The sequence below is a fragment of the Rattus rattus genome, chromosome 4 (genome assembly GCF_011064425.1).
Source record: "Rattus rattus isolate New Zealand chromosome 4, Rrattus_CSIRO_v1, whole genome shotgun sequence".
In the NCBI taxonomy this organism is placed as follows: Eukaryota; Metazoa; Chordata; class Mammalia; order Rodentia; family Muridae; genus Rattus; species Rattus rattus.
In genome coordinates this window covers 134,143,495-134,167,415 of record NC_046157.1, presented here as the reverse complement: position 1 = coordinate 134,167,415, position 23,921 = coordinate 134,143,495, and the positions used below count along the sequence as shown (strand labels likewise).

At 43.7% G+C, this 23,921-nt stretch overlaps 1 protein-coding gene across 1 annotated transcript in view; it reads left to right on the top strand.

The window, feature by feature from the left end:
* The window catches only part of LOC116898188 (aldehyde oxidase 4), a 64,665-nt gene that overhangs the window by 19,078 nt on the left and 21,666 nt on the right, over window positions 1-23,921 (top strand). The window contains exons 6-19 of the mRNA XM_032899552.1: window positions 2,166-2,227; window positions 6,014-6,097; window positions 6,707-6,787; window positions 8,016-8,160; window positions 8,388-8,480; window positions 10,791-10,942; window positions 12,112-12,205; window positions 13,624-13,733; window positions 15,921-16,105; window positions 17,534-17,696; window positions 21,828-21,920; window positions 22,257-22,426; window positions 22,721-22,835; window positions 23,722-23,844. Of these exons, the coding sequence (XP_032755443.1) occupies window positions 2,166-2,227; window positions 6,014-6,097; window positions 6,707-6,787; window positions 8,016-8,160; window positions 8,388-8,480; window positions 10,791-10,942; window positions 12,112-12,205; window positions 13,624-13,733; window positions 15,921-16,105; window positions 17,534-17,696; window positions 21,828-21,920; window positions 22,257-22,426; window positions 22,721-22,835; window positions 23,722-23,844 (1,670 nt within the window). The remainder of the gene's footprint in view (window positions 1-2,165; window positions 2,228-6,013; window positions 6,098-6,706; window positions 6,788-8,015; window positions 8,161-8,387; window positions 8,481-10,790; window positions 10,943-12,111; window positions 12,206-13,623; window positions 13,734-15,920; window positions 16,106-17,533; window positions 17,697-21,827; window positions 21,921-22,256; window positions 22,427-22,720; window positions 22,836-23,721; window positions 23,845-23,921) is intronic.

Sequence of the window (23,921 nt, the reverse complement as noted above, 5' to 3'; positions counted from 1 at the left end):
TGTCTATCACTTTCATTTTCATCTTTCTGTCTCTTATTCTGATCTATAATTTTCTGTGTCTTCAATTCTAGTGTTCCTTCTAGGCTATATTGCCAAGATTTAATTTTCTCTTTCTGTTGTTCATGTTGTTCCATAATTACCTGTATCTTCTGTTCTAAAGCTAGAAATTTGTTATTTAGGTCCCTGTCTTTTGAGAAGATATAGTAAATCAGAAGAATGAATATTGCAATACTGGTAAATGATAAAGTGTCTTTTTCCTCAAAATTCTCAACTGTCAAACCATTCAAAATATCATTCCATAAGGCCCAAAAGATATTCATTATGTTTCTCATCTTTAAGTATCATAAAGTTATATATCTCTCTTACATCAAAGTAGTATCTGATCTGAAGCCCTTGTACTTTTTCCCTCTGCTTCAGAATCGTGCAGTCCTCTCGATTCTTCGTAGACCCTCCAGACCCAGTCAATTCCCAATCCACTAGTACTCCTGCCTATTCTGGGGTTGAGAGGAAGTAAACTTTATCTCAGGTTAGTTGAGTTCTAATGGTTTAGTTAAAACCATATGTTGTCGTAAATAAATAAAAAAAAAAGTAAAAAAGTAAAAATGTATAAACGAAACCGGGGTGGAATGTTTTCCCTCAGGTGTTTTTCCTGCTAGGGTTCCACACCTCGCTTCCCCAGATATCTTCTGGATATCTTGGCAGAAACACAACCCAGCCACACACTTTCTTATACTGAGACTCTTACAAAAAAGCATACAACTGGTGTTTTTTTTTTACCCTGCTAGGGTTCCACACCTCAGTGCCCCAGATATCTGCTGGATATCTTGGCATAAACTCAGCCCAGCCACACTTACTTAAATTGAGACTCTTTCTTAAAAAAAAAAAACACACTCATTTAGCATTAAAGCAATCCAGCGTCTAGATTTGGCAGATCCACATTACACTGTCCTAATCCCAGTTCCCAAATTCCTCATCCCTGCCCCTTTTATTTACCACCTCTCCCTCTTCTTCCCCCCCCTGGTACCTCTACCCCCTCTCAGTTCCCCATCGTCTCTCCACCCCCCCCTCTTCTTCCTCCTGGCTTCCTTCTCTAACCCCTCCTCCCTCAACTGTCAATCCTCACCCCCCCCTCCTCAGGTTCCACTCGCTCAACTGTCTCCAACTGTCAACTGTCAACCTAACCTCTGAATCTAATCCCCCTCTCACTCCCAACTCCTACCTCTGCCCAAATCTCACGCTCTTGCCTTTATTTAACAAATTCAGAGAAAACCCCAAGGCAAACCACAACAAAACTGTTTGAAAAAATTTCACAATACATTTTCAAAATTTTGAGACAGGATCTCACTCAATAGTCCATGGCTGGCCTGAAACTCACTCTGTAGATCAGGCTGTCCTGGAATTCACAGATCTGCCTGCCTCTGCCTCCTGAGTGCACCACCGTGCCTGGATGCATTTACTTTTGTAAGGACAGTGGTTTCCGTCATACTTCCATTTGTATTTTGGAAATGTTGACTGATTGAACAACATCAGCTACTCCCCAAATACAGACTGTGGTTTCACACTGGGTGCAATAACATCAAGGCAATCTTGCTTCTCCAAGAACTTAGAATCCAACAAGTACGCTAAGGTGGATCTGTAAGTGACCCAACACACCTATTGCAAGACTGGGAAATCAGTGGGACAGCTCTGCCTTGAGTGTTCCCCGGGAGAACAGAGCCTGGGACCTTGGAGTCCCTGTGTCCACCAGCCTTCCAGTACTATGACACAATACCTGAGATAATTAACTTATGAAGAGAAGGGGTTTGTTGTTTAGTGATCTCCATTGCTCTAGGTCTGCAGTGAGGATGCTAATCAGGACAGGAAAGAAAAATTGCTCACCCAGGACAATGATGAAGTCATGGGGATAAGGGGCATTCTGTTTAGGGTATAGGCCTGAGATAAGGAAGAGTTGGTTGAGAAATGTGAAGGTTTCTCTACTGTTTCAGGAAAAAAATTGTAATCACATGACCTGTTATTTGGAGGATATTGCTAAGGGAAGTGTTTTTTCAAAGCATCTTGCTGAGTTTCAAACCAAAAAAAAAAAGTTTATTTTGCTGAAAACATCGGGTATACATCTGCAGTCTATTTCCATACGAGACCTTAAGTCCTGACTCCTTATTAACTAGGTAATTTGTGCCGATGCACTGGATATCGACCGATCGTAGAAAGCGGGAAAACATTCTCTCCGGTAAGTTAAAATGTTGTCAGTTAATATTCTGTTGGCTTAGTGTGAGTGGACTTTTACATAAACTAACCTATTCTACTGACTATCTCTGAAAGAACTCCATGTCACCCTTTTAACCACCAGAGGTTGCCAGATGCCACCTGAGTGTATTTACTCTTCCCCAGTTTGATGTCTATATGTAATGCTCTCTAACCCTGATGTCCTCCATCACCCTCTCTTACCCCTACTCCTGCCGAACCCCATCTTTTTCTGTGAGTCTCCTCCTACCGCCGTCCCCTGCATTTTAACCAGGGTTGCTTACGTGAATGTGAGTGGGGTTATTCACTCAGAGCGTGCCAGTGGCTACACCACTGAGGAATATGGCTCCCCTTGCCTAGCCAACATAATGGCCTGTAGCTCCTCAGGAAGAGATGGGGTATCCTGAGTCCCCACCCTACCCACAGTGTTATGCTAGTCACACTGGAGCACAGAGGGAGTTCAAGAAAAGCCTGGGTCGGGGTTGGGGATTTAGCTCAGTGGTAGAGCGCTTGCCTAGCAAGCAGCAGGCCCTGGGTTCGGTCCCCAGCTCCAAAAAAAGAACCAAAAAGAAAAAAAAAAGAAAAGCCTGGGTCACTTAGTGAGGCCCTGTCTCAAGTCAAAAGGCAGACCGGGATATACCCAGAGATAGAACTCTTAACTAGCATACATGGGGCCCACAATCCAACCCCAGTACAGGAAAGAAAGGGCCAGTGTGAGAGAAGACAGGTATTAAACACTTAGTATATCTAAGAGGTATGCATACTGGAGGAACACAGACGGAAGGGAATTGAGGGGAAGGACAGAAAAGACAGGGAACTTAACAGAAAGTTTTGATTAAGTAGGCTTTGATCTATATCATAAAAGAAATTACAGAATTAAAAACATGGATTGCTGGAGAAAGAGCAACAGAAAAATTACAAGGAAGAGAATTGGTTGAAATAGAAAAAGATGTCCAATGTCCAAGGCTCTGATTAAAAATGAAAAGGAAGAAAGAAGTTGGTATGACTGAGGTTTTAAAAGAAACCTATGATGAGAATGATGATGGTGGGGGTTGGGGATTTGGCTCAGTGGTAGAGCGCTTGCCTAGCAAGTGCAAGGCCCTGGGTTCGGTCCCCAGCTCCGGAAAAAAAAAAAAAAAAGAGAATGATGATGGTGATGGTGATGGTGATGGTGGTGGTGATGATAGTGGTGGTGGTGGTGGTGGTGGTGGTGATGGTGATGGTGATGGTGATGGTGGTGGTGATGGTGATGTTTGGAGCTAAAGAGTTTTAGTCTTAAAGCTGATAGCCAACACATAAACATTATTCCTGGGCAGGGGGTAACACAAGCACAGAACTTCACAGGGAAGTTCTCAGCACCTGCCGGTGAGAAGGTTAAACCTGGGGAGGGGGTAGTGGGGAGGGGGGCAGTGAGTGGTCAGCCACTACAGTGCCCTGTGAAGAAGGGAATCTTCACAAAGGTCGGTGTGACAAAGGAGAGAGAGAAAGGCAGCTTCCAAGAAGGAGCAGGCCAGTCATAACCAGATCTAACCGCCAGGCAGCAAAGGCTGCAGTAAGCCAAGATCCCAAGTCACTTTCAAGGCTAAGAGCAGAGGAGCCACAGAACACGGAGAAAGCTGGAGACTATGGTTAATGCACGCAGATGCAGTCCTGAAGTGCATGGTTTTCAGAACCAACTTTTCATGATAAAAATTATGTTTATATCACTTTGTTGACCGGAAATAATTCAAAATATACAAATTCATTTCGAATACCGTAAGTTTTGAGGAGCCAGGGTGTGGCTCAGTTGGTAGAGTGCTTGCCCAGCCTGCATGAAGCCTTAGCACCACAGCACCCAGGCACTGCAGAGTATGCTTGCTATCCAACACTCAAGTAGTAGAGGCAGGAGGATGATCCTTAGCCACACAGCCAGGCCCAGTCATTCTGAGATACTTGAGACTTTATCTAAAAATAAAAAAATAAAACAACTTTGGAAACATGTTATGCTACTAATGAGAATTTTCAGGAAACTTTAATTCCTAAGTTACTCTTTAGGGTAAGTCATAATAGTGACCAGCATCTTGCCACTTTCTTTAACCTACAGACACAGCCTTCTTCACATTGTCCAGTCTAAAACTATATGGTCTTCTTTGTAATATATATATATATATATATATATATATATATATATATGTGTGTGTGTGTGTGTGTGTGTACATATATATGTGTATGTATATGGTATTATATATACATATATATGTATATATGGTATTATATATATAGTATGTAATAAAAGGTACAAAGAACTAGTACCTTTCCAGTGCACAGCTCACAGTACCCAAGCCCCTCATTAATTCCGTAGAAATGGTCTTGGAGTTCAAAATATTGGCTCTCACTTTCCCAGCAGGTCTGTGTGTCAGACAGTATGAGATTTTTCTCACCATCGTCAAGTATAACAAAACCTTTTGAGAAGGGCTTTATTATCCCAATTTAACACGCCAGCCTGGCTCCTGCTAAACCAGGAACTAGACTCTTGATTTTAAATATGACACTCATTGCCTCCGAATTGTCACCACACCCTTTGGAATCGTTCACACAGTGACAAGAGAAGGTGAGAACTTGAAACTGGGTATTGTGGTACAGAGTTGCAATCCCAGCCCCTGGAAGGCTAAGACGGGAGGATTGCCAGAAATCCAAGATCAGCCTGGGTTTAGTCAGTTACTTCAAGGTCAGCCTAGGCTCCAGTGAGACCTTAACTCACTAAAGTATTAGAACGATTAGAAAAAGAGGGAGAGAAACAGGGAGAGGAGGGAGGGAAGGCGGAAATGGGGAGGAGGAAAAGAGATATTTGCAACAGCTAACAAATTCAGGCCCAAAAGGTAACCCTTTAGTCCCACATGAAATGCCCTGAAACTTTAATTAAATGATTAGCCATTTGAATCCTCCAAATAATTCATGATGGTTTCAGTAATGTACAAACAATTCCAAATTTTATTTCATTTTTATTTTTATATAGAAAACTTTTAGAGGCATCTTGACTTCTCAAGACTTTACTAAAGACTCTCGATAAGTCACTGTGAGGAGAAAAGCAATCTGCTTGGGTTGGCCACCACAGCACTATCCTCTGTGTGTCTCCATTCCAGTGGCCCCAGTGGCTGAGCCCATGGGCTCTAATCCCCTGACTCCTCCCCCGAGCCCAGGGCGACAGTTTGCAAGTCCCCACAGTTGTGTGCCCCCTTTATTTTTCTCTAATTATTTAATAGCAGGATAGCCTCTTACCTAACCTCCCATACTCATGAAGAGTTTAAGCATTCTTACTGTTGTTCATGGTACTAAGGATGCAGCCAAGGGTTTTACACGTCAGCCCATTGAGCTACACACATCCTCGCTTCTCTCTTTTGTTTGTTTGTTTGTTTGTTTGTTTTGATTTGTTTGGGTTTTTTGAGTCAGGGTTTTACAGCCCAGACTGACTGGCATCAATCTTGCTATGTTTCTAAGGATGGCCTTGAACCCCTAATCCTCTTGCCTCTACTTCCCAAATGCTGGGACTACAAGCGTATGCTTGCTGTTTCCAAGTCTTGTTACCTATGTTTTACTGGGAACTGGAGAAGCAGTAACAAGATGAGACACAAATGTTTCAGGGACCTCTGTCCACTCAGCCTAAAACACAAGTGTGGAATCAGCAGATAAACTTTTCACTCCCCCGGGGATAGGGGTTACAGAAATGGGGGCCTGGGGCGGCTTGTTCAGAAAACCGACCACAAAGTTAACTCTAACTGTGTTATTTCCCAAGGACTCTTCTGTTTGCCAAATGAAGGGATCTGGAAAATGCTGCATGGATCTAGACGAAAGGTGTTCTGAGAGCGGAGAGGAAAAGGTATGTCTCTGCTTTTCCTACTTCAATTGGGATGGATTCAAGAAGCATTAGTAAAACTCCAAATGTATCTATTCTTGTCGGTCATTTAAAGGCAAAAATAAGTGAAATTTATGTCATTAAAAGTCTCAGTTGAGAGTGCAGCACAGAGTGGTGGGAAGGCAAGGCGGCAGGAGAGTAAGACATCTGGTCACACTGCCTTTGCAGCAGAGAGAGGTGGGCTCTTTCCTACTTACTCAGTCTGGACCCAGGCCCATGGGACGGTAACACTCATATACAGGGTAGGTCTGTCCATCCCAGTTAATCCAGTCTGGACTCTCCCTCACAGACATAGCTAAAGGCTCGCTCCTGGAGGATTCTAGAGCCTTTAGAATTGACAATCATTACTAAGCACCTCAGGCACCTTTGTGCTCACAAAAATAAGTACCCACAATAATGCAGGCGAGCCAGAGCAGGAGACCAATGCTCAGTCCTGGGAGCGTGTGGTGCAGCCCTGTACCTCCCTCATCTCACTTTGTGTCAGTGTGTCAGGAGGAACGCCACCCCTGAATATCGCTGTGCGTCTCTCAGTAACTCTGAGGCTCCATTTGTGTTCTGCTGTGTTTTCTTGAGATGTGTACCAAACTGTACAATGAGGACGAGTTCCAGCCCTTGGACCCATCGCAGGAGCCTATATTTCCTCCTGAGCTGATCGTAAGTTGCTTTGCTCTTGTTGTTGCCTGATACAATGTAGCGCACGCCCTTTTGTGTTGCATAGAACCAACACACGCTCTAGTTAAGAGAAGGGAGTGTATCCACCACGATGGAGTCATTCTCTGGGACTTATTCAGTTCTTCCAATACACCGTACACAGCACAGTACACAGGTGCTCCTGGGTATCTTAAAGGCCATATGTAAAACAGTAAAGTGGCAGTAAAATCAATCATAGGACAATGGAATTGTGTTGTTCATACAGTTAACTCCTGGCCCAACCTAGTAAAGAAAAAAAAAAAAAAAACAAAAGGGGGAAATAGCAGAAGTCCCATTCTGGTATGCCGGTACTCCTGCTCTGGGCTCTGTATATGGGCTCTGCCCTGGAGAGAACGTGAGAGGAGAGAGAGGGTCTCAGAACCCAGTGCCTCATGTCCCCCAGTGTGTGAAAACAGTAGTTTAGAGTTGTATGCCAGGCTGGAGAGATGGCTCAGTGGTTAAGAGCACTGACTGCTCTTCCAGATGTCCTGAGTTCAATTCTCAGCAACCACATGGTGGCTCACAGCCATCTGCAATGGGATCCGATGCCCTTTTCTGGTGTGTCTGAAGACAGCTACAGTGTGTATATATATATATATATATATATATATATATATAATAAATCTTTTTAAAAAAAGTTGTATACCTAATATGTATACTAGATAGACAGCTGCAGGGTTGTAAAAAATCAATTTCATATATATATATATATGTAAACACATAACACAGAGAGAGACATAACATGCAAAGAGACACAACACACAAAGACACACAACCCACACATAGACATATAACACATAGCACTCATATACACACAAATAAACAAGTGAGTTTTTATTCATTTTTAAGGGAATAGTGTTCACTGAAAATTTTTCTTTAAGTCAATGTTCATTTGACCCCAAAGATGAGTCTCTCTGGGTCACACTTAATAGACTTAATTTTCACCAGAACTGAAGAGAAAAGTATTCTCAGCTTCTCTCCACCTGGCTTGTAGCAATGTTGCCATTTATAGATAGAAAATACAAACTCCAGGGCATGTGCATATGTGGACTTAGTGGTGGGGTAAGTTATCAGAGAACCCAGCTCCTCCTCAGAGACCAGGTTCAGCGTACATTCTAATTCTCCAGAAAAGCTAATGCGGCCAGTAGACCCTGTGGATGCTGGAAGGTACAGTGGCTTTGCTTCTCTACAGAGAATGGCAGAGGATCCACACAAGAGGAGGCTGACATTCCAAGGGGAGAGGACCATCTGGATCATGCCTGTGACCTTGAATGACCTCCTGGAACTGAAAGCCAGCTACCCGGAAGCCCCACTCGTCATGGGGAACACCGCAGTGGGTATGCTATCTCGTGGGTTTTAGTTTAGACCTGTTAACCTAAGCCTCTGTGCTCCTCCTTAAACTCTTCGTGGAAACAGCTCATTTCTATTCATGGGACTGACAGTCCTTGATAGTGACTTCTTTTTTTCTTTTTGCAAGTAAGTTCTATACATGTTCAGTTTTACGCTGTCTTACCAGTAACCCATTGTTCTCTCTTTCTAATTGCTTCCTGTCTTTCTCCTTAAGGGCCCGGTATGAAATTTAATAATGAATTCCATCCAGTTTTTATATCCCCACTTGGGCTTCCAGAACTAAATCTTGTGGACACTGCAAACAATGGTAAGCATCTTGTGTTTCAAATGAGGCATCAGAACTCCAATGGCACAATCGGTTAGTGTACGGCATCAGCCTAGGCTCGGTGGAGAGCCAATAATAATCAGTGACATGTCACAGGATACCTGACTTCATTATTCATCCAAAGCCACTTACACCTACTGTATGTTCTCTAGAAGCATCTTCAGACTGTCTCGCTCAGCTATGTCACCGAGAATCACATTGTCATCAAAGTCATTAGCACCAAGAAGATTCCAAAGAGACAAAGAGCTCAGCCACATACAGAAAAATTGGTCAAATATTTTCTTTCTTTAGGAGCATCACACACACACACACACTAATGCAGATGCATGCACATGTGTGTGCACACACACTAATTCACATACACACACAGTAATGCAGATGCATGCACATGTGTGTGCACACACACTAATTCACATGCATACACACACACACACACATACACACACACACACAATTTTTGGCCACAAAATGTAAAATGCAACCATGGGCAACTTTATTTTTTTTCTTTCACTCTTTTCACGAGTCGCCAAGTGTGTTCACGTGCCCTGGCCTGTCTCTTTTATGACAACCCTAAGAAACAGACCTGGGTCATACCCTTGGAGTCTCCAGAATCCTATGGAAGACTCAGAATCAAAGAACGGAAATAAGCTCCCTCAGCCCCCCAAGCGGGGGACAGAGCCTGTCTTTTATGCTTATAATGTATGCACAAGGCTCTCTGAGTCATCCCACCACCAACCCCCAAACAACACGTTTCGGTAGATAATCAATAGGTGATAGGAGCTAAAAACACTAGCCCTAAATAGATAAAAATGCCAGCAGGAAGAAGAAGCCGTCTGGGTGTCTTCTCGCTGTCCCTCTCACAAGCCAATCTAAGTAGTTGGCCCATTCATTTTTTTCCTAACTGTTGGAATATCGTTAAGAATGGATGTAGATATAGGAAAAGATGTGTAAGAGACGCTATCCAGGCTTATACACGGGTAAGGGGAGGTCACTGAGAAGGGTGCAGTGAGGTTGTCCAGAGGAGGAGCAGAGCTGGCAGAGCTACATCTGCGCTCCAACTTTTCTTCACCGCCATCCCTCCCAGGAGCAGTAAGCACTGTCTCCCTCCATGACACTCTAACACCACAGATAAATGCGCATGTTTTTATGTCCAGTGTGTGAATTAGTTCTTGGTGCACAGTGAGATTTTCTTTTAGTCACTTCCCTGGGGATCCTATTAGCCCCGGTAAGACAACCCTACTGAGATTGTGCCCTGTTGGCACACCCGTGGGTAAAGCTAGCCTGCAAGCAAGCGTCTGCTCCTACTCTCCTCTTAAAGAGGAAGGGCAAAGGGAAGAGATGACTGAGGAAGAAGAGCGGGTGGACGGGGATTCTGCTAGTTTAGTGATTGTCAAAAAGAGCTTGGAAGTCCTAATGAACTGGCACACGCTGTAATCTAGCATCCATGAGGCTGAAGCAAGAAGGACTGTGGAGCCAGCCTGGGCTCCGTAGTGTAGCAAAACTATCTCAGGAAAAAGCGGGGGATTTAGAATTTCTGCATTTGGTCGTTTACTCAGGGAAAGTAAATGAAGTATTGGATTTTGGTTATCTGTGGTTAATATCTAAAATCCAAGGCAAGCATGGCTATGACTGAGAAAAAGGATTTGGTGCCTAATGTTTGAAGATTGTCTTGGGTTTTCATCGCTATGACAAAACACCTGAGAGAAGTGTATTGAAAAGAGGAAAGGTTTATGCTGGATCCTGGTTTCAAGCATTTTATTCCATCATGGCAGGACAGGTGTGGCTGACCGGAGCGCTTAGGGAGCGGGCAAAGAATTCCTTTTGTATTAGTTACTTGTTCATTGCTGGGGCAAAATACCCAGGAGGAAACAAGCTTAAGGGAGGATCTCTGTTCAAGGGCACACATATGTGGCAGGGAAATCATGAGAAGAGGTACTGGAAGCAGCTGGTCACATGGTTTCCCCAGGCAGCGATGTCAAGTGCTCAGTTCTCTTGTCTATGGTTTAGTGTTAAACTCGGGCTCTTCTCTCCCCAGTGTGGGTCCCCACATTATGAGACGACACTGCCCAGACTGAGCAAGGAGACCCTGTTAGTTAATCACTGGGAACACCCTCAGATACCCAATCAAGTTGACTATAAATGTTAACCATCACAATAAGGCAACTTGTCAGAAGAATCCCTAATTATCATCCTAAATAAATATATGAGGAGCAGACTGATTCAGAAGCGTGTTTCCACGCACCCTCGACTTATAACTCACGGTGCACTTGTGTTCTATTCTCTTGCCTTCAGGGGTGACAATAGGAGCAAGGCACAGCCTGGCGCAAATGAAGGACATCTTGCATTCTCTGACATTGGAGCAACCGAAGGAGAAGACCAAAACCCATCAAGCTCTCCTGAAGCATCTGAGGACACTTGCAGGGCCCCAGATTAGGAATATGGCTGTATGTTCTATAAAATAATCCAGGGTATCTGTGTGTGTGTGTGTGTGTGTGTGTGTGTGTGTGTGTGTGCATGTGTGAAATGATGCATAAAACAAATTATGATGTAGGCAAATTCTTGTCCCAATCACCTGTGTATTATAGGATCCTAGGGAAGCCACCCAAACTCCTTAAACTGTAGTCACTTGAGTTTGGAAACTAAAAACCAACCAAATGGGACTGTGTTTAGGCTCCCATCAGCTCAGACTGTCTGTGAGACACATCTTATTTGGGTATAGCTAACAAGATCCCACCTTCGCCTAAAACTCTTCTAATTGGTTCTCCTCTTAGACCTTTGGTCTGCTGCCCATTTCTGATACATATGCCCCACGCACACATCCTTGGGTCCCCAGTCATCTAGATGTCTCACTTACTGGGTTTTTCCCATTACTTATGATTTTTTAAGTTAATTGGCTCAAACCACTCCTCACTGCAAGCATGCTGGGCAAGCCTTCAGGATGTGGGGGGCAGGCAGATACAGTTTGCTATGATTGTCTCCAGCTTCTGCTGATCCACAAATCTACCACATATTCTGGCGTCTGCATCTTGTGTTTATTTCCTAAATGACATTGCTCATCTCAATAAACTTGTTCCCCTAAGTCCCCCTAAAGATCCCTGTTCAAGCCTGTCCTAAGCAGACTTTCCTGAAGGCTTAAAGTCACAGAGAAGCATCAGGTTTCTTGGCCACAGGGCTACACAGCCCAGGTCTGTTTACTGGAGCTTCAGGCTCTCCATGCCCCCTTTATTCCCCTTGGCCACACCCTCACGTTCCCCTCTAACCTGCTGACATCACTCCCCAAATTCCCACTCACCTTTCTTACTTGGCTTCATGAAGGAGCACACATATCAAAATATGCTTCTGATTAGGCATTCTGAATGTGCGTTGAGACCTTTTCTCCAAGAAACTATTTCTCCTCACTGCCCACAAGTATTTCCTCAGCCGGCAGCATTTAGGTGGGTCAGACATGAACTGCACAGAGCACGGTGTCAGGATTATTTAGCAGCTTCCAAATGCTCCCAGATCTTTCTGTGGAGCAAAAAGGAAAATTAAAAACTTACACAGTATTTCTGTGTACATGATTCCTTACCTGTCAGATAACTGAACGAAACTTGTTTCTGTCATCTGTTATTAGACTTTAGGGGGACATATTGTAAGCAGCCCTGATTTTTCTGACCTCAACCCCATTTTGGCAGCTGGGAATGCTACCATCATCGTGATATCTAAAGGTAAGAGGCCAAGCCTTGGGCATTTGATTTTACATTTATATTTTTTACATAGACCCTGCTGTATACTATGAACTAGGGACTCAAGAATATCTTGCTTGGCCCCCTAAGGGCCTCAAACGTCGCCTCAAACCTGAGGTAGAAGCTGTGATCACCTATCTTGCAGATGATCTGCGCTTATAGACTGGACTTAATGTTTGACCTATTTATAAGCGTCCAAATTATAGAGACAAAGAAATTTGAGAACGGGATCGGGGCTGCTGAGATGACTCAGTGGGTTAAGGACTTGCTGTCAAACCTGGTAACCTGAATTTGATCCCTGGGACCCACACGGCTGAAGGAGAAAACTGAGTGCTACCTGTGGTCCTCCGACGGCCACATGAGAACCACAGCACACGCTCAGACAATTCATAAGCCAATGAATGCAGAGAAAATAGTGAGAGGCTTCTCGGGGGCTTATGACAGTTTTGCCATAAGTTTATGACATGTTCCTTTCCCTGACTTTGAAAAGAATGCAGGTTTTATACACTGCTCCTGACTCCTCTTCTTATCCCAATATGAGCTTTGTGGAACAAAACTAAACTTAGGGGAGTGAAAGCAAATTGGTGTTGTTCACAGCACTGCCAGTGTAAAGCCCCTTCCCGTCTATTAAAATTACATTTTAAAGACTGGTTCAAATGATTATAACGATCTAAGAAAAGCACACATGCTTCTAATTTTAATCAAAGAAAAACAGAAAGGGCTGGATGGAAAGCTCAGTAGTAAAGAGCTTGGTGCATCAGAACACGAGGTCCATCCCCAGAACCAACGAGGGAGGAACGTCCAAGCATGGCGGCTCTCTTGTCACCCCAGAAGCTGGAGAGGGACAGCAAGCAGATCCCTGGCCAGTCAGCCTTCTAACAGGTTATGTTCAAAGCTGAGTGAGAGACCCTGTGAGAAAAGAAACCTAGGTATGCAGAGCCTGAGGAACAACATCCAAGGTTGACATCTGAGGGTCACACTGGGGTACAAGTCTCCTCACACAGACATGGGCACCCGCATGAACACGCATGCACACGCACACGTACATGCACATGTATAATGTGCCTTTTTGGAAAAGAAATTTAACTTAACTTCCTGGGATCTCTCTTTTCTTGTTTGGGAAATGTTATACATTGTAGCAGGTTGTTTCCCAATTATGTTAAAGATAGGTTAAGTCCAGTGTTTGTGAGTTAATGCCATGGACTATAGGACTTTTAGCTCACCTGGTGCAACCCTGTTAATCTGAAGCCTGGGCTGCAAAGGTTCCACGGTTTGCCTCAGGCAGCCCAGGCTTGGGGCTGGAACAGTCTCCTGGGCTCTGACTCCCAGCCCACATCGGTTCATTCTAGGTAGTCCCTGTTAGGTAAGCAAATCTTCACCGGGATCCTTTTCTCTAACAGAAGGACAACGGCAGATCCCTTTAAATGGCCCTTTCCTTGAGCGGTTGCCTGAGGCCAGCTTGAAACCGGAAGAGGTTGCCTTGTCTGTTTTCATTCCTTACTCTGGTCAGGTGAGGTTCCTGGATCTTCATTCGAGTGTCCACCTGCTGCGTGTTTCCAACCGCAGACCACTCACTGCACTGCTTCTGAGAGAGTTTGGGAGGAATTAATTCCCAGATGGCCATTGGAGTTGTTTCCATAGAGGAGCCACCTTAGGACTTTTTGGGCATGTGCCTAAGGGGGCAGTAGCCTTGCAAAAAACGGAACCATCTGGGTGAGCAGAAACTTTGGTTATGGATGAAAGTGCATCCTAGCCAAGAGTGTATAAATGTATAGCGATATCAGCCTCAGAAGTTCCTGATGAACTGAAAATTTATTATGAAACTATTTGCCAATTACCATTAGTTACAAACTGGGTAGTTTAAGTGGAATCATCGGTACTAAGTGACTACTATTCCACAGCGCAATGTTAATCCGGGAAGAGAGTGTAGGAGCTTATTTAAAAGGTCTCAGGGTCTTTCCCCCAAGCTGTCTAAGTCGTTGGGAAAGACTAGAAACAGGGAATGAAACTCAGCCACCGAGGACCATCAATGGAGCTGAAGGAGCTCTGGCCTAGATGTCAGTGTAGTGAGGCTGAGAAGGGAGGGCAGGAGGATGAGTGGATTTGCGGAGGTTGGGGACAAGGCGACATAATGTGGAGAACAAACAGCAAGGACCCAACACAGCCTGCGACAGTGTCCATATCTGTGGCAGGGAGGGCACAATTCCAGGTAAGAGGACTATGGAGGGGGTGGGCAGACCAGACCAGAGCAGCCACAGCATCATGGGACGGGACACTGGAAGAGCAGCCAGGACCTAGCTCAGAGCAGATTAGGTACAACACAGAGCTTGTGTCTGTCTTAGCACATGGCCACCTTTGAACTGTAAAAGCAGGATAATGTTTCTATTAAAGAGATGTTTACAGTACAGTGGGCGGCCCAGCACGACAGGATAGCCCGGTTGTGAGAGGACTGAAGGTTGACAGATCAAGAGGGGGGCCTGTGCAGTCACTCAGGTGGGAAGCAGTTGTGAATGTGGAGGCAGCAGGATTGGGCAGGAAAGCCCCCACCAAACAGCTCAGCACAGGAATTCATGAGCAGTCACTGCTTCTTCCAAAGCTTCTATACCGACATGCTTCATGCTGGCGGGGCTCCAGTGAGTCCCTCTGACTTGCCCTGCAGCCTCGAGACTCCTCCCCCATCAAGAGGTGTCTCCACTTAGGGCTAGAGTTCCAAGCCAGTAATGGGATTCTCCCTAGAATGGATTGTGTAGATCTGGAACTCTGGAGACTGTGTCTTCCAGGGGTGCTCAGTGCTTTTCTTTAGCGAAAAGATCTCATCCAATGAAACCTATACAGAAAGCAAATAAAAATAGAAAAACATAATACTAGGTAGCTCACCTGAGGCACCCTGCCCCCACCCCTGCCCTCATCTCACCCAGCAGCCTGGGACACACACCACCTGATCCACCCCAATATCTTCTTAAAGCAAATAAAGCCCAGACAGTGGAGTCACTTCCCCATAGTCTCAGGCGAAGCCATGAAAAGCAGAGAGCCTGGGGCTTAAACAGAGTCTGAAGCCTGCCACTTACTGTGACCTTGCAGAAGTTACTAACATTGTCCTCGTAACTGGAGATGAGCAGAGTTGCTGAGGATTAAACATTGCTACACACGGGACACAGAGGTAGGACAATACTCAACACGAACTGCCATCACTAGCTGTGTCTGTGTGATTAGCCATCTGTAGGATCTTTGCCGTAAAAAATCACCAGAAGTCAGGGGAGATGCTCAGAGGGTGCAATGCCTGCCATGGCAGACATGAGAATCTAAGTTCGAGCTCCAACACCTCATTAGAAATAAATAAAGTAACAGAGGTGATGGTGTACACTTGTGTCTGTGATCCCAGATCTGGTGGCTCGGGGACCAGCAGATCCTTGAAACTCACTGGGCAGCCACATAGCCAATAGGTAAACCCCAGGTTCAGGGAGAGATCCTGTCTCAAAAAGAAAGACAGAAAGCAACTGAAGAAGACATTTGATGTTGACCTCTTGTCTCTACCTCCACATACTTTTGTATACACACACATGCGAGCACACACACACACACTCATCACCATCATCACCATCACCACCACCACCACCATCATCATCATCATCACAGGGAGAGGAGGAGGAGTTAATGTGTGTCACGCACTAACCATTCTGAATATCTCTATCTCTAGTGGCAGTATGTGTCAGGACTCCGGTTGGCCCAACGTCAAGAAAATGCCTTTGCCATTGTCAATGCTGGCATGAGCGTGGAGTTTGAGGAAGGCACAAACACGATCAAAGATCTTCAGATGCTCTTTGGAAGTGTCGCCCCCACTGTCGTCTCTGCAAGCCAAACCTGCAAGCAGCTCATTGGGCGGTAGGTCCCAGTCACACAGCTCCTGCTTGAATTTTCACTAAAACTGTACCTGAGGAAATTTTTCTGAGAGAGAGAGAGAGAGAGAGAGAGAGAGAGAGAGAGAGAGAGAGAGAGAGTGTGTTTCGTCTTTCAAAACAGGGTTTCTCTGTGTGGCCTTGGTTGTCCTGAAACTCATTCTGTAGACCAGGCTGGCCTCAAACTCGGAGATCCGCCTGCCTCTGCCTCCTGAGTAAAGGACCTGGCAACATGTATGTCAGGTTTCTGTACAGAAGCTGCATAGTTTAAGTAAATACTGTTTTTAGTAATCGACCTGCAAAAAAAGAGAAAATATATCCAATACTGAATCCTGAAAATAAAAAGGTATCCTTAAGTTACACCAAGAAGATGGGATCTTCGAAATGTCAGAGGGTTTCATCCCAGGAATGCTCAAAATGGCTGCTTCTAGAAAGTTGGGTCGTTTGTTTGTTTGTTTGTTTGTTTGTTTGTTTAATTTTCCAACTAGTGTTTTTACAATAATTGGTATTTACCCACATATGCTCTTTCCCAGTGGATGGAATTTAACGTGGCTTTCCTCAGATACGAAATTAAACCCTTGCTTCTAAGACAACCATGGAAATGTTCCCCTGGTAAAGGAGTTCAGTCTCTACCTGTTATTCACTGTGTGTATGCCAGGCTCCAGGCTGGGGACAACAGCAGAACTCCAGATTTCAGAAACCTTTGGTTTTTAGCAGGGTTGATTTTTTTTTAACCTAAGTAAATCCATACGGTCAGTTTATGAAGTTTAAAAAAAAGAACAAAGGAAGACTTGGCAACCATTAAATCAGAGTCTGAAGAAAACTAAGGAACCTGGTGTTCCTCAAGAGAATCACATGCTAGAGGCCAGTCTTAGCTGGCCTTTTTTCATACAATATAATCTGTGTAAGATCCTATCTCAAAATAATAATGACTACAAAAGGCTAATGGCATATCTTAAGGATATTTTGTTTGGACTTGAAAGGAAACTACTGTTACACCCCTTTTTCATGGCTGCCGTTTGGTGTTTGCCTGCTTGTGGTAACACCCTTTCTGTTACTATAACAAAATACTGGAGACTAAGTAATTTACAAAGGGAAGGGTTTGGTCTGTGAGTCCAGGGGCTAACATCCCAGAGCATAGGGCTGGCAAAGCTTGTTGCTTCAGTTCTCTGTAGAAGATGGAAGGGCATTTGCAGAAGACAGAGAACAAATAGACAACGTTGCTCTCTGAACAGCCTGCGCTCACCATAAGAGGTCCAGCAGGGCAAACATCCCTTCTAAAAACAGATTGCTTGGTCTTGCAATGTGCCTCCTCTCAACTGCACCACGGCAGTGATCGTGTTTCAACCGGAAACCGAGAGAGAACATGGTGTCTTTGACTGTTCCGTCAGATGTTCATCTTCTGTTCTGCCAGGCAATGGGATGACCAAATGCTGAGTGACGCCTGCCAATTGGTCCTGGAGGAGATCCGCATCCCGCCAGACGCTGAGGGCGGCATGGTAGAGTACCGACGCACCCTCATCATCAGTTTGCTCTTCAAATTTTACCTCAAAGTGCGGCGATGGCTCAGTGAAATGGTAAATAGCTTTTCTAGGCCCCGGGTGCCTGGGTCTGTACACATCCCCCACTCCCCCACCCCCACCCCGGGGGAGAATAGTACCAGGCGGGCCCTGCAGCTGCTCCATCCTTCTCCCTTCTGTCTGAGTCTCAGAAGGGAGCAGCGGCACGATTCCATCTGTGTGATAAATGCTAGTGTTCCCAGAGACTTGTCCAACTACCAAGAAAAGTCATCAGTAAGCAAATTGCCTGTTTTCCTCTTTTCAAAAAGATTTTCTTGTCGAAAGAAGAAAAATGATATTTTAATACTTATAGATCCAAATGAAGGAAAACATAACATTCAACCCCACTGAATATTCAACCATTACCAAGATCTCAGTGTGCATCCTTCTGAACCCTTCCTTTCTAAGTTCGTGTGGAGGTGGGATGGGTGAGTGGATGTAACTGCTTAGTAAAGCTTGGTTATTTCGCTTTTTTCAATGTTATTAAATATTTTAATGGTACCATAGATGATGGTTATCTGGTATGTCCATGGGTAGATAGACCATTACCTGATCCATTCTTTAGTTTTAGACACACTGCACTGAGGGTGCGCTCACACGTGGGGTGCCCCTTTAACTAACAGAAAATGGCCACCTACATCTCTCTTTACTGACTGAGAACATTGTGCTGTTGGATCAGCCAGTCCTTCCCATTCACAGGTCATCGTATCAGCAACAGATCCCTGTGCTCTATCACATACCCTTATTACTGAGTATTGTTTCCACATGTAGATAGCTAATCAGATACATAACCCTTGGAATCCTTTTATTTCATTTGTTACATAACTAGAGCCTCACATGTGTTGGTGGAGAACCACTGAGCTGCAGCCCAGTCATTATGTTCTCTTACATATTGCATACGCGTGCTGTCATTAAAGAAACAAAATCCAAAACTCAACCACAAGGTAGTAAGCCTACCCTGACCACTGTTAACATTTTATAATATATAAGTCACTCATTTTTATACCTATATTTTACATATTTTATATATTTTTATAATTTTTACAATGCTGAAAATATACTGTGCATGAATTTAGTAACTAGTCTTTTTCACTTATTTATATTCCATAAACCGTTTTTCTTTTTTTTAATCATACTTTAAAATATCCTTCTTTATCACAGTATTTTGGCAGGTGTAAAACTTGTCAGTTAAGACAAGGATATCTTTTTTTCTTCTACTAAAAATAGTTTTTTTTTTCATACAATATAATCTGATTATATTCCCCTTCCCCTACTCCTCCCAAAGGTTTTGTTAATTAGACAGAAAGGGTGAAGTGTAGGTTGATGTCACCATGCAGGTGAGGGCAGGTACAGGTTAGAACAAGGCCTCTCATTGGACGAGAAGGAAGGATGGGCAGGAGAAAAGTTTTAGAGAGGAGGAGAATGGAACTAAGAGGAGAGGCAGAGGACGAGGGAACATGGCCTCCGGATGTTAAAAAAGATTCCTCTCTGCACATCTACAGGTTGTTACGATTATTCTTAAGGGATGGATCTGTACAGGACTTTGTGTGTCTAGATGAACAAATTATATCTTATTTATGCAGGCATTTATATATTATCAATTGGATCAGAGGTTATTGTGTTGTGTGTTCTTTCATGTCATGATTTAGTTGAGTTCAAGAGACTGTGTGGTGGCTGGACAGACTAGGCCGCCACAGAATTGGGATGTGTGTGTCTGGCATGGTGGCAACCTGCCTTGGGAACTAGATGGGTAGAGAGATTGTTGCTGGGCTCAGAGAGTAGCCATTGGCCATGTGAGATGGGATGGAGTTTAGCAGGTGAGATGCTTCGCTGACTGAGATGAAAATATCCCACAGATGCCATGTGGCCCTACGGTGCAGGCTAATTCGGGTTAAAATGATTCCAGTAGTAATAAATGATCTTTCCAATGAAAAAAAAAAAAAAAAGAAACTCCTTTTTTAAATATACCACAACATCTCCCCTCCTATCCAGATCCACACCCTTTCTGTCTCTAACAAGCAACTAAAGAATTATATTAAAATAAAATAAATAAAAAACAAATCAAAACATGGCAAAAAAAAACAAGAAAATGGACCAAGAAAAACAAAGAAAGGAAGGAAGGAAGGAAGGAAGGAAGGAAGGAAGGAAGGAAGGAAGGAAGGAAGGAATCTACCTTCTGAAGGGCTATGTTTCTGGATAGATACTGCCTAAACATAGTTTTATTTTAGACTGTGTTTCTCCATCTATGATGATTAAAAGCTTCGCTGGGTGTAGCAGGGCTGACATCTGTAGCCTAGAGTTTGTAAAACATCTATCTGGCCAGGACCTTCTGGCTTTTAGAGTCTCCACTGAAAAATCAGGTGTTAGTCCAAAAGGTCTGGTTTTTATATGTTATTGGGTTTTTGTCCTTTGGAGCTTTTAATAGTCTTCCTTTGTTCTAGACATTTGGTATTTAGTTGACTCTAATGTGATGTGGGAAATTTTTCTCTGACTCAATCTATTTGGTGTTCTGTACACTTCTTGTTCTGTAATAGACATGTTCTTCCTTAGGTTGGGGAAGTTTTCTTCTATGATTTTGTTGAAAATATTTTCTGTTCCTTTGATCTGGGTTTCTTCACCTTCTTCTGTTCCTATTATTCTTAGATTTAGTCTTTTTATAATGTTCCAGATTTCCAGATAATGCTTTGTGCCAAGTTTTGTTTTTTTTTAATTTAACATTTTCTTTGACCAAGATACCCATTTCTTTTGTCTTGTCTTCAATGTGTGGTGAGGTTTGCCTGCAGTTTCCTATTCAAGTTCCTTAGTTTTTTTCATTTCTATACTTTCCTCAGTTTGAGTTTACTTTATTAACTCCACTTGCAACTCTTGGACTGTTTTATTTTGTTTTGTTTCGTTTTAATCCCACTCTTGGTTTTTTCATAGATTTCTTTAAGGGGTTCATTCATTCCCCCTTTAAGGACCTCTAATGATTCACAAAGGCTGTTTTGGAGTCCTTGTACTTCAGCTATGTTGGGATACTCAGGACCTGCTCTGTAGGGTTCCTGGGCTCCTGTGGAGACATTGTCTGGTTGTTACTGGTTGTGTTTTAGGCTGACAAGTAGGCATCTGGGATAACTGTAACTCTAGGTGCTGCTTTCTGGTCTTGTCTTTGTTGGGTGGATGTTTTGTTCCTTGGTTTCTGTTGCCCTCTCTGGTTTTTATGGGAGTGTGGTGGCTGTGTGTTGCCTTGTAGGGGGCCTTGTATGTGTTTCTAGGTATTGGGAGCTCACAGTTAGAGACAGAGATGGGTTAGAAGAAAGTGACTGGAGGTATCCATGGTGGGGAATAAAGCAGGTTATCCTGCCAAGATCTGCTTAGTCTTCTGGGAATTGAGGCAGAAAGGGAGGAAAGGCCACAGCTGGTAGTCTGCCCTGGAGCTGGGGATGAGACTGGGGATTAACTTTGGAGGAAGGCAAGGAGAGTGAACATACAAAGATTGCCTGCTTCCTTGGAGTAGCTGTGGTTTTCAGCCGTGGAATTTAGAGACTGCTTCCCGGCTGGAGTCCCAGAACTGTTTTATCCAGTGTCCACAAATATATCTCTACAAAATTATTTCTCATGATTGCAGAATTTTGTATCCAAATTTACCATAAATTCTCTATTGTTACACATTTAGTTTAATTCTGTTTTCTTCGCCATCATCATTCAAAAGGAGACCTTGTGAATGCTTACTGAAGCAAGCCTCCCCTTCTCTGAGTGCCTGAATAGAAGTGGTAGTTTTTCCAGTCGTTTACAGAACTTGAACTTCTGGGCTTTCTTAGCAAAGCCAACATCAAAGATCTTGAACACTAGATTTGATAATTCTCTTTCTCTCTTTCTTCCTTCCTTCCTTTCTTTCTTTCTCTCTTTCTTCCTTTCTTTCTTTCTTTCTTTCCGTGTGTGTGTGTGTGTGTGTGTGTGTGTGTGCTGTGTGTGAGGACAGCTTAGTCAGTTCTCCCTTTCCATCGTGTAGGTTCTGGGGATTGAACTCAGATTATCAGGTTTATTCAATGGCAAACACCTTTACTCACTGAACCATCTCATGAGCCCAGATCATTCTGTCTCTGTACTTGTTCCCCAGGTCAGTAGCTCAGGTTGTAAAATCAAATGCAAAGTAACCTCTTTCCCCAGGATCCTCAGACGTTTCCTGATATCCCAGAAAAGTTTGTGAGTGCCCTACACGACTTCCCCATAGAAACACCCCAAGGAATCCAGATGTTCCAGGTGGGTAGGGCTTTTTATTAATCTATGCATTCAGACATGTGGGTATATTGGCTGCCCTTTATCAGTTGTATAAATCGTGCTTTACTGCAAGCTATGCTAGAACATATTATTTTGTGTGTGTCCTAATTCCTAGTCAACCTGAAGAATCCTTGAGGACATTAATGACATCTTCTTTACCGAAGGGTCTTGCGAGCAGATTATATCCTTACCATATATGTGAGAGATATTTACTAGTGTCCATTTGCAGACTTGGTTACCCAGTCACCTATAGTTATCCTTGATTATAAGTAAAACCTTCAGGTCTGGTATCAAATATCTTGTCTTGTTTCTTAACAGTGTGTGGACCCCAACCAGCCCGAGCAAGATCCTGTTGGGCACCCAATCATGCACCAGTCAGGCATTAAACATGCCACAGGGGAGGCTAAATTTGTTGATGACATGCCTCTCATTAACCAAGAGCTCTGCCTTACCGTCGTCACGAGTACCAGGGCCCATGCGAAGATCACGTAAGGAAATGCACAGTGATTGCATCTGCTACTATCATGTGTTCACCATTTCATCTTCAAGTTGATAGCTTATTATATATTTAGGTCAATTTAGAGTAGTCATCTCTTCTGGGTGAGAACTGGTCATTTTTAAAGCATAGTTATAAATGTTAGAACCTATTCTTATTTTTCAGCATGAACTATTATTCCATCATTTAGTTTTACTCATCACAGATTTCTCTGTCTGTGGAATCCTCTTACTGTATCATAAGATTTCCTCTGCAACCTTAAAACCCTGCCTTACATTCCTCCCAGGTCAATTGATGTGTCAGAAGCCCTGGCATATCCGGGTGTGGTTGACGTGATCACAGCTGAGGATGTCCCAGGAGATAATACCCACAGTGGAGAGATTTTTTATGCACAGAATGAGGTGTGTGGTTTGTTATTCTAATACTCTGCTCCAATGTCAAAATCACTGTTGGTTATGGCACCAACATCCACAGATTCGTGCCTATATCGTAAACATTGCTAGAGCCCAGGGGCTGCCCCAGCCACCCTTCCATTCTGTTTGACATCTTGAATCACCTTGAGATTATGACAAAAAAAACTTAAATATTCCAAGGAAGGCTTCCAACTGTTGGAAATGCCATGCAAGCAATGTAAAGCCTAGAACATTTAAAGAAAGAATCATAGAGTGACCGGATCACTCTGTGTGCTACAGAAACAATGGGGAACATGGGCAGAGAAGACAGCAGGCAAATCATTAAACCAAGTAACTAAGTTCTAGCCCCAGCTTTGATTAGTCCCCGTCAAGCCACTGTTGGAGGTTGGATTTTCATGGGTAGAGAATGGTCTTCCTATGCCAGTTGCAGTGGCACACGCCTTTGATCCCAGCACTCGGGGGGGCAAAGATATGTGGATCCCTAAGTTCTAGACCAGCCTGGTGTAAAAAGAAACTTGTCTTGAAAAACCCTTGCCAAACCCTGGTGCTTTCCTACATCACAAAGAGGGGAGGGGGGAGAAAAGAAGAAAGGAAGAAAATGGTCTTCCTTCTGCCCACCAAAATATCAGTGAGTGAAATAAGAATGTGAGAGCATTAATTGCTTTTGGGAGACTCTGTTTTATTTTTTGTCTTTGTTTTGAAACAGGATGTCATGTATCCCAGGCTGGCCTTGAACTCATCATGTAGCCAGTTTATGTGGTGCTGACTATCTAACCCAGGGCTTCGTGCTTGCTAGGCAAGCAACATGCCAACTGAACCACATCCGTAACCCCCGAGTCTGTGTTCTAACTAACATCACGTGGCTTTTCTGCAGGTCATTTGTGTGGGTCAGATCATCTGCACTGTGGCCGCTGATACCTACATCCATGCAAAAGAAGCAGCTAAACTAGTGAAGATTACTTACGATGACATAGAGCCAGCCATTATCACCATAGAGGTAGATCACTGTCCATCTTCTGGAATGACTGGGGGCGGAGCATACTGTGAACAGAATTCAACCAGAGAGTCATGGAG